The sequence below is a fragment of the Eimeria acervulina genome, genomic scaffold (assembly GCF_000499425.1).
Source record: "Eimeria acervulina Houghton genomic scaffold, Eah_scaff10, whole genome shotgun sequence".
Classification (NCBI taxonomy): domain Eukaryota; phylum Apicomplexa; class Conoidasida; order Eucoccidiorida; family Eimeriidae; genus Eimeria; species Eimeria acervulina.
Window position 1 is genome coordinate 163,963 of NW_013549486.1, and position 10,327 is coordinate 174,289.

General features: G+C 46.5%; 2 protein-coding genes across 2 annotated transcripts; one reads left to right on the top strand and one right to left on the bottom strand.

The window, feature by feature from the left end:
• Positions 1-312: 312 nt before the first annotated feature.
• Positions 313-4,650, top strand: EAH_00003030 (CMGC kinase, putative; the record flags this gene model as incomplete). The annotated part of the gene is made up of 9 exons (XM_013394013.1): positions 313-411; positions 694-867; positions 966-1,343; positions 1,697-1,808; positions 2,151-2,239; positions 2,487-2,659; positions 2,956-3,141; positions 3,394-3,650; positions 4,145-4,650. 9 exons carry the CDS (start codon positions 313-315, stop codon positions 4,648-4,650), a joined length of 1,974 nt encoding a protein of 657 aa, XP_013249467.1.
• A 2,572-nt stretch (positions 4,651-7,222) lies between these two features.
• Positions 7,223-9,200, bottom strand: EAH_00003040 (CDP-alcohol phosphatidyltransferase domain-containing protein, putative; the record flags this gene model as incomplete). Its single annotated transcript, XM_013394014.1, has 6 exons — positions 7,223-7,230; positions 7,352-7,392; positions 7,520-7,797; positions 8,039-8,188; positions 8,273-8,482; positions 8,976-9,200. The coding sequence occupies 6 exons, from the start codon at positions 9,198-9,200 to the stop codon at positions 7,223-7,225; spliced, it is 912 nt and encodes a 303-aa protein (XP_013249468.1).
• Positions 9,201-10,327: the final 1,127 nt, after the last annotated feature.

Genomic DNA, 10,327 nt, shown 5'->3' on the forward strand with positions numbered 1-10,327 from the left:
ATGTGACGTAAATGGTAGTGTTGTTTTTCCTTCGGGCTACACCAGCCCTATATAGCGTGGTGGGCCCTCCTGCGCACGTTTGTGTTTTTATCTTTCTTGGCATGAGGCTTGTGAGTTCTTTTTCTTTGTTTGTTTATTGGTTCTTTTTGCTAATAATTAAACCCCTAAATGAAATGCTGAAGATGGCCGGGAGCCGCTGCTAGCTGCGTGCAGCAGCTGCCACCCCACCCCGATAAACACCCCCCCGGGTTTTCGGGGTATATAGGCAAAAGAGAGGGCTGATGCTGCCTCTTTGTTTTGTATTTAAACAAAATGGCGCTGCAAGACTTTACAGTTGATCTCGTTCAACAAGTAATTCCTTTTCGCTCCCCCAACCCCCTAGAGGACCCTCGCGAGCATCGCCTCCGCCTGGTATGCAGCAATAAATACATATTTATACTCATATATATTTATTTATTCGTTTAAATGCCTCGGGATAATGCAGATTTCAGGGACCGGAAAAGACAACACAATACACAAGACGATCCAGTGCCTTCTTCACTTACCTGGAAAGCGTTTGTATATTTTCGTTTCTTTCTTTGAAAGCATGCTAAACATTCCCCCGCTGCATTTTCTGCACCAATTGAATAAAGACGCGGGCACTGTGGAGAGATTAAATGCATTAATTGCGATAGGATTCAGGTGTATGTGCAGGTTGAACGACTCGGCGGCGGCACGTACGGCGATGTGTACAGAGCAGTAGAAGAACCCGAAGAAGGAGTAGGAGGAGGAGAAACATTTGCAGTTAAATATTATGTTGATGAAACACGAACAGTCACAGAAGATGGGTTGGGGTGTACGACGATTCGCGAGCTTTCTACGATTTCTGTAAGCGGAGTATTTCAGGTGTACGTGCAGCTCGTATGTTTACCGACGTGTTGTGGCTCATTCTGCTGCTCTTCATTTGCTTTCTTTTGCGTTTTCAGTCTTTCGGAACCCATCCGAACCTGGTTCGGATGCGTTATCTCTTTATAGATCAGCTTCCTCGTCTGGTTGAGTGCATCAATCAACAACGCATTCAATGGGCCCGCCAGCAGCACGCCGCAGCAGACCCGGAAAACCAGGAGCAGCTACGGAGGGAGTTGCAGGCGCAGTTGGCGCAGGAGGAGCTGAAGCAGACCCAAGTATTTGTATTTGCTGCCTATGAGTTGTGCGAGGGAGGGGACTTAAAGAAACTTCTAGCTAAGAAAAGAGAAGCAAAACCCTCTCCCACCGTCTCACCTGAATGGGGCCTCCCCTTAAAGCACGCGAAACTCCTTGCATTTCAGTTGCTGAACGGCTTGGCTTTTCTGCACAATGAGAAGGTAACAAACATGCATGCAACGCAGCACAAACAACCAAACACCAGCAGATGCTGATATTTGCTTCTGCTATAACAAAAGTTTGCTTCGACTGCGTCCCACATCTACTGAATGGCTAATACACTCAGCTCGATCTATTGCCCAAAAAAGCCTCCGAATGGCCGCTTTTCTCGTTTTTAAATTCAACTTGACTCACAGCAGCAACAGCAGCAGCACGAGCAGCAGCAGCACTTCCCCATCTCCACCACCCCCACCAATCTCTCGTTCCTCCGTAGCCCCAGTATTTACTGCCCATCACTGCAGTACTATTATAGCGGCTAGGGGAAATGCATGGGGGGCGTTGGGTGTCTGCACAGCTCTGCCACCGCGACCTGAAGCCCGACAATTTGATGCTGACATCTGAAAGTGAAAACTGCATCCTTAAAATCGGCGACTTGGGGCTCTGCAGGAGCTTCCGGGCCAACGCAGGTATTTAATAAGCCTCATCCGTGTCTTCAGCTGCACAAAGCTGCTGCTTCTGGCGGTGCTGCTGTTGTTGCTGCTGTAGGTGGTAGTGCTCGTGCTGCTGTTGCTGCTGGTGGTGGTGATGCTGCTGCTGTAGGTGGTGCTGCTTGTGCTGCTGCTGTTCTTGTTGTTGCTGCGTGTTTATGTGGATACTGAGGCCTCTAGCGTTCGCCTAAAAGTGATAATATTAAAGTGAATTTTCTCCTTTGGGCCGTCGGTGTTCGTGATGGGGTGTATCTGCATCTTTTTGCGGTGTTTGCGTGCGCATTGACTGTTGCTTGTTTGTCTCGCTGCTGCGACTCTCAGGAGAAATAACGCCAACTGTCTGCACCATTTATTACCGCCCTCTGGAGGTTCTTTTGGGGAGAATGAAAATCGGGAGCGACGGCACGGAGGTTTGTCTTCTTTTACTGCTTTGTTTGTCTTATTAGTCTTTCTGGTTTGCTTGTTTTGCTGATTTTTTTGCTTTGTTTGTTTTGTTTGCAGTGCCTCAGTTTATATATATGAATATTTAAATTAACTATATATATAATGTAAACCTATATATGTATAGAAGTGTACCCGCAGTGCAGATTGCTGTAGGCCCTTATCCCTGGCGGTTTAGGGTTTAGGGTTTAGGGTTTAGCGGTGTTGTTTGTGTAGGAGCATGGGACGCACTATGGCTTGGGAGCAGACATTTGGGGGGCGGGCTGCATTATAGCGGAGATGTTTCGAGGAATTCCTCTTTTTAAAGGCACTCAGGAATTCGAAGTTTTAATTCGCGTTACTAAAATACTCGGTACACCCACCGAGGCAGAGTGGACAAACTGCACCGCGTAAGAGCACCAACACATAACAATCCAACCCCACGATCCCAACCCCACGATCCCAACCCCACGATCCCAACCCCACGATCCCAACCCCACGATCCCAACCCCACAATCCCAACCCCACAATCCTGGGATCCCTCGATATTGTGATCCCACGATCTTGATTTTCCTGTGTGGAGATCGCTTTGTCCCGTATCATTGAAGTTGGAGTGTACGCTGCTTGTTGGATTAATAATACTAGTTTATTTGTTTTTGTTTGTGTGTTTTGTTTGTCTTGTTTGTCTGGTTGTGGGGTGGTGCAGGCTGCAGCACTATCCGTTTGGGAACAGGGGGGAGAGTCACTTTTTCAGTGAGCACGATAAGCGTTCGAATTTAAATGCGGTGCTCTTCGGCAAACTCGACTTAGATGGTCTCGATCTTCTAGCGAGGATGCTGGATTATAACCCTCATACGCGCATCTCAGCACAAGAGGCCCTCAGCCACCAGTGGTACGCAACCCTAAACCCTAAAACCCTAAACCCTAAACCCTTTTGGAAGACAATCTCGCGCTTCTTTCCCTCGCAGCCCTGCAAAGTGAATGGGCAAAGAAGGTAGATTGTACTCCGCATGAAGAGCAATCTTGGTTATCGCTGCTGGTGCTTCTGCTGCTGTTGCTGCTGCTGCTTATGCTGGTATTGTTGTTGCTGCGTGTGCTGCTGCTGCTGCTGCTGCTTCTGATGCTGCTGCTGTTGCTGCTGCAGGTTCACGGACGTGGCGTTTGGGCAGCTAGACGGGCTTGGAGTGTATAATTGGTTTGTGGATGTGTTAAAGTTTCGTCTGGGGGAGAAGACGTTCTCAGCAATGGAGGCGCACACTCCGGGGTGTCTATGCACCTCGAAGCTGTCGCATATATTATGCCAACGCGGATATAGAGGGGCTGTAGTCCAGCGCATTGATCGCGTTTTCGCCGAAGTCGGAGGCTTTCAAGAACCCGAACAAAGCCAACACTGGAAACAAGGTCCCCCCCCTGATGCTGCTGTTGCTGCTGCTGCTGCTGCTGTTGTTGTTCCTGTTGCTGCTGATGGTGCTGCTGCTGCTGTCGTTCCCAATGCTGCTGATCGTGCTGCTGCTGTTGTGCCTGTTGCTGCTTATGGTGCTGTTGCTGCTGTTGTTGCCGCTGCTGTTGCTGCTGCTCTTGCTGCTGCTAGAGACAGACTTGCACTTTCTGCTGCTGCGGCACCCTTTGGGGTGTTAATGTGTTTGGCCGTGGAGTTGTTCTCTTCTTTGTTGCTGCTGCTCCGCATTGTGCTGCTGCTACTGGTGTTTGCGATTCTGCTGCTGCTGCGATTTGTGTTGCTGCTGCTGAATTTTGTGTTGCTGTTCCAGTGCTATCTGCTGCTGCTGCTGCGCTATGTATTGCTACTGCTGGGCAGCCAATCGTTTGCTGCACCTTGCGGTTTATCTACGGTTGCTGCTTACTTCATGATGTTCTGTTTTGATGCTGTGCTGCAGTTGTTGCTGCTGAAAAGCTAGCAAGGGCTAGGAGGGACCGTAAGCAGGCGAAAGACACGCAGCAGAAGCCTTTTGCTGCTGCTGGTGCAGCAGCAGCAGCAGCAGCAGCAGGGGATCAGGAAAATGCACCTGGCCGCACAAACCTTCGTTGCTGCCCCTACCCCACGACGAAAGGAACGTCTCTAGGCCATGCTGCTGCTGCTGCTGCTCCTTCTGAGGGCCCCGTAAGACGGGGTACGCACTGGCACAGCGCAGCAGCAGAGACAGACGCTGGCAGCAGCAAGAGCAGCAGCAGCAGCAGCAACTGTAACAGTAGCAGCAACAGCAGCAGCAGCAGCAGCAGTGGCGGCAGCAGTGGACGGCTGGGCATAGCCTCTTTGTTGCTGTCCAATGCGCCGCTTGCAGCAGCAACTCTACACGAAGAAGCTGCTGTCTCTTCTCAAGACTTGGGAGAGCCAGCTGCTGCTGCTGCTGATACCAACAAAAACTGCAACACCGCTCTTTAAATGTTACACCCAAACAGCCTCCGTCTCTGCTGATGCTACGCATTGCTTCTGCTGCTTGAGATACTGCTGCTGGTGCTGTTTCCGCTGCTGCTTGGCATATTGCTGCTGCTACTGCTGCTGCTTAGGGCGCTCTTGCTACTGCTGCTGCTTTTGTGATGGTGCTGCTGGTGCTTGGGTTGCTCCTGCTGCTACTGCTGCTGCTGCTGCTGCTGTTTGGGGTGCTGCTGCTGCTGCATCTTGTGTTTCGGCCGAGTGCGCGCCAGCAGATATCTGCCGGCCGCTGCATTCGTCTCACTGTACATGTTTTATTAATTGCATGCATCGAGAGGTAATTTTTAATAATATAATAATATCATTGTTTTAAAAAATTATAATTAAAAATATTTTTTTCTTCCTGTCATTTCTATTGCCCCTTGGGCCGCATGCGAAACTCAGCGTGATATATTTAACATATATTTGCAATATATATGTTAAATATATCATGCTGGGTTTCGCGTGTATATATATATATATATGCATACATATATATATACTTGTATATATATATATATATATATATCCACACACACACACACACACACACACACACACACACACACACACACACACACACACACACACACACTCACATATCCACATACGTGATACATATGAATGCATATATATATATATATATGTATATACATTCATATGTATGTACATACACATATATCTACGTATATATTCAGATAAATAAATATCTATGAATATATAATAATGGTTACTACGGGGCCCTTGCAAGTATTCGCTGTGCGCCCAACTTGTCGATTAAAATACAAAATACGAAATTCTTCGGCTCTTAACAAAGCCAAAGGCAGACAGCTCAGAGAATATCCCTAAGGCTGCACGCCGCTGGGGATGGCTAACCAGCTAGCTAGCTACCTAGCTTGCTGGATGTCTAGCTAGCTGACTGGCTAGCTAGCTGGCTGTCTAGCTAGGCAGTTAGCTAGCTAGCTAGCTAGCCAACTGACTTCCGAGCCGGCTGATCGTCTAACTAACTAGTTAGCTAGCTAGCTAGCAAGCATTGCAAACGTTTGCCGTGCGCCCAGCACACTAGCCGTTCGCTGTACAGCTAGCTAGCTAGCTGTACAGCAGACAGCTAGTCTGCTGCACGTTTAGGGTTTGGTTTGGGGTTGTTCCGGCAGTTAATGATATGTTTATAAATGAAGAGACAGCAAAAAAGAAGAGAGAAAGAAGAGACAGCAAATAACTCGTCGAGCGCGTAGGAAGAACGAAGGCGATGCAGCAGCCGCAGCAGCAAATAAGGGCTTGCTGCACTTCCACGAACAGCAGCAGCAACACCTGCTGCTTCTGCTAGCTGCTGCAGCAGCAGCGGAGGAGACAGACAGAGACAAATGCTAATGTACAGCAGAACTGGCAGCCAGAGATACTGCATGCAAACAAACACAAAAAACAAACATAAAAATTAAATCGTATTATATCTAAACAAACAAACACAAAAAATAAATCATAAGTCCAAATAAACGTTCTAAATAAACAAACAAACAAACAAACAAACAAACAAACAAACAAACAAACAAAACAAACGAACGAACGAACGAACAAACAAACAAACAAACAAACAAACAAACAAACAATAGACAAATAACCAAATAAACAAATATTGCAATGCATACAAGCAAACAAACTCAAACGAGGAGAGATATGAACAAGTATATTGATATAACTATCGAAATAATAATAATTATAATTATGTTAATGTCTTTATTACAAAAATAATAATATTAGTAAACGTAAAATAATATTATAACAATACAATAATAATAATAATAATACTGATACAATAGTAGTGTAATAATAAGAATAATAGAATAACTACTATTATAATTATATAAATAATACATACTAACATTAATAATTATAAAACAATATTAAAATAACAATACAATAATAATAATAATAATAATGATACAACAGTAGTAAAGTAATAACAGCAATAGAAATAATAAGAATAAAGATTATAATAAATAAATAATAAACAATAACATTACTAATACTAATATAATAATATAATATTATTAAACATAATAATATAATATAATATTATTAAACCCTCTTCTCACCAGCAAAGAGCGAACATGCAGCTTCAGACGCGCGGCGATGAGTTCCACACAAACGAGAGAAAAACAAATTATTTGAATGCCTAAAGGAGGTGAAAAGTAAAAAGTCTGCAGCAAACAAACACCAGCTGTACGTACACCCCAATCCATACTCCTAATCCTCTCTTCCCGCAACAGCAGCAGCTCCTGTTGCTGCAGCAGGAGCTGCTGCAGCAGCAGCAACTGCTGCTGCTGCAGTAGTAACAGTTGCTTGTTTTAAGCCTCAACCACAAACCCTAAACCCTCAAGCATGAACAGGTGAGGCATTCCTTATTTTCGTGTGAATGTTCGTTGCCTCTAGCCAAAACTCTAAACCCTAAACCCTAAACCCTAAACCCTGATGTTGCTTACAACAGCGAAAAAGCATAGCCCAGGAACAAACCGCGGGAAGTGTTCGCGAGACATCAAGCTCATCAGCAGCCTGCACACAAATTCTAAACCCTAAACCCTAAACCCTAGCCGTAAACCCCAAACCCTAAACCCTAAGCCTGCACACAAAGTCAAGGTAATATTATAAATAAAATATAACTTCCCGTTGTTACACCTCTGGAGTGCAAAGAAGAAAGCGTAGAAAAAGACCCACCTACCCCGCAAACCCTAAACCCTAAACCCTAAACCCTAAACCCTAAACCCTGCATACCCAAACTTTAGACCCTAACCATCGCAAACCCTACTAAACCCTAAACCCTAAACCGTAGAGGACAGCCTACCGAGATGACTGGAATATACAGAAAGCCACAGAAATGAGGAGGGCGCAGAGGCCGACAGTAAGTTGCTGCTGCAGCATGAGCATGACTTGCTGCTGCTGCTGCTGCGGCACGAAGAAGCTGCTGCACCACTGCGCTGCTGCTGCTGCTGCTGCAGCAACAGAACCCCCAAACACTGGCAGCAACTCCAACAGCTTAAATATAGACATAACGAAAAAAGAAGGGTAGACTGCTCGTAGCAGCAGCAGCAACGGAATAACGATAAAATTCAACTCATCAACCTGCAAGCACAAAACCCAAACCCTAAACCCTAAACCCTAAACCCTAAAACCCCCTAAGCACTCACCCCTAACCCCGAAACCCTAAGCCCTAAACCCGATGCCGACAAAACCATTAAACCCTATACACCTAAACCCTAGACCCTGGAAGGAGGATTTGCTCAGCACTAAATACTAAACCCTAAACCCATGAAGTTGCTGTACCCCAAACCTAAACCCTAAACCCTAAACCCTAAACCCTCACGGAGAAGGTTCCTGGGCCCTCTAGCGAGGCGGAGAGCATTGTCCTGCCAACAATTGGATGCGCCCAAGTTGCTGTGAAGAACGGCAGCTGAGCTAAGACAATAAAGCAGAGTTGAAAGAGCCTGGGGTGTATATGCAGCTCGGAGACAGCCTGGAAGCAAACCCTAAACCCTAAACCCCCGCCTGGTAGCAAAACCCTCAAAAGCGGAATATGCCGCAGAAACGCCAGAGATACACAAGCCTGCTGCGGCCCTGCTGCTTCTGCTGCTGCTCCTGCTGCTGCTTCGTTTGCTGCTGCTGCTGCTGCTGCTGCTGCAGGTTCTGCTGCTGCTACGGGCCCACACAACATATGCAAAATAATTAGAGCAGCAAAAGAAGAAGAAATCGAATCGCTCGAGTGGTCGAAGAAATCCCCTCCAGCGCTGCACAGCCCCAAACGGCGAGCCTGAAACCGCAAACCCTAAACCCTAAACCCTAAACCCTAAACCCTAAACCCTAAACCATAAACACTACGGGCCACAACGCACCAACATTTCAACAATATAATCCTCAAACAAAACTAGAAACCCTAAACCCTAAACCCTAAAGTAGAGCACAAGCCCCTATACCCTAAACCCTAAACCCTTCCACTAAAGAACAGTACACAGTACACCCCTGAAGCCCAAACCCTAAACCCCTCAGCCACAGCGCAGAGTCCTAAACCCTAAACCCTAAACCCTAAACCCTCGACGGACTTGCTTGCCATCCAGATTGTCTAAGAGAGCATAGAGAACCCAGAAGAAGGCAGAAGCTGCTAGAGAGGGTGTGCTGCTGCCGGAGTGGGGAGAGCAGCAGCAAAAAGCAGCAGCAGCAGCACAAGACAAACCCAAGAAAGAAACCATATCAGGGTGAACCCAACGAGGAATATATTCGCAAATGGAGTCGCACAGTGGAGATACAGCCCGCTGATAAAATAGCGTGCCCGTGCTGCTGCTGCTGCTGCTGCTGCTACTGCTGGCGTTGTTCCTGCGGTTGCTGCTGCTGCTGCTGCTGATGCTGTTGTTGCTGCTGTTGCTGATGATGTTGTTGCTGTTATTCCTGCGGTTGCTGCTGCTGCTGCTGCTGCTGCTGCTGCTGCTGCTCTTCAGGCGCGCCCGGGGGCCCCCTGCACAGGCCTCTGCCATTGTCTCGGGTGTATAGGCAGCTTCCCTTAGCAAATATTTACTTTATAGAATTAAACCCTAAACCATAAACCCTAAACCCTAAACCCTAAGCCTTGCAGGCAGCCAAAACAGCTCCAACTGCGGCCCTAGGGCTAGCAGCAGCAGCAGCATGCTGCTGCTGCTGCTACTGCTGATAGAATTGTAACAAAGGAATCTCGCAGCGCTGAGACCTTCACCCTAAACACTAAACCCTAATCCCTTTCTTATAGACCTCGAAAACCCTAAAGCCTAAACCCTCATGCACAAGACACCGAAGCATGCGTCGGCTGCCGGCGTGGGGGGTGTAAATGCTGATGCGCGCTTATATGGATTAGGGTTTAGGGTTTAGGGTTTAAGGTTCCTAGCTGCATGCATTTTTTTGCTTCTAACAGTATTTGCTGTATACACCAGAAAAGCTGCTGCATCGCCGCTCTTCCGCTGATCCGCTGGCCTTGGGGCTGCGGCTGTGGGGTCACTAAACCCTAAACCCTAAACCCTAAACCCTAAACCCCAAACCCTAAACCCTAGGCCGTAAACGCTCAAATTAGATAGGAAGTTTTTATTATTATAGATGTTTGTAATGCAGAATTCGGTGTCTGTATAACCGTGCTGCTGCCCCTTGCAGCTGTGCATACACCCGGAAGAGCAGCAGCTAATAGGCGACTGATTATATATTCTTCTGCCCTATTAAATTTTATATAAAAATAAAACTTATATTCATAAATATAACATAAAACACTCACCACAATAACAGAGACGTAGCCTAAACCCCCCTAATACCCTCACACCCTTGTGTCTACTGCTACTACTACTACTGCTGCAGCTGCTGCTGCTGCTGCACTGCTGCTGCTGATGCTGCTGCTGCAGCTGCTGCTGCAGTTGTCTCAATAATTTCGCCTCGTTTAATTATATATTTTATGGCTTTTTGGTGTTTGTCTTTTGAGGAGGAATTGGAGCAACAGGCAATGGGGCGCAGCTTTCGGGGGTATAGTATGTTATACATATATAATATATAATATATCTATATATATATAATATAATATATGTATATATATGAGAGCAGCAGTGCATGCAGTTAACACAAAAGGGTATTATATATATATATATAT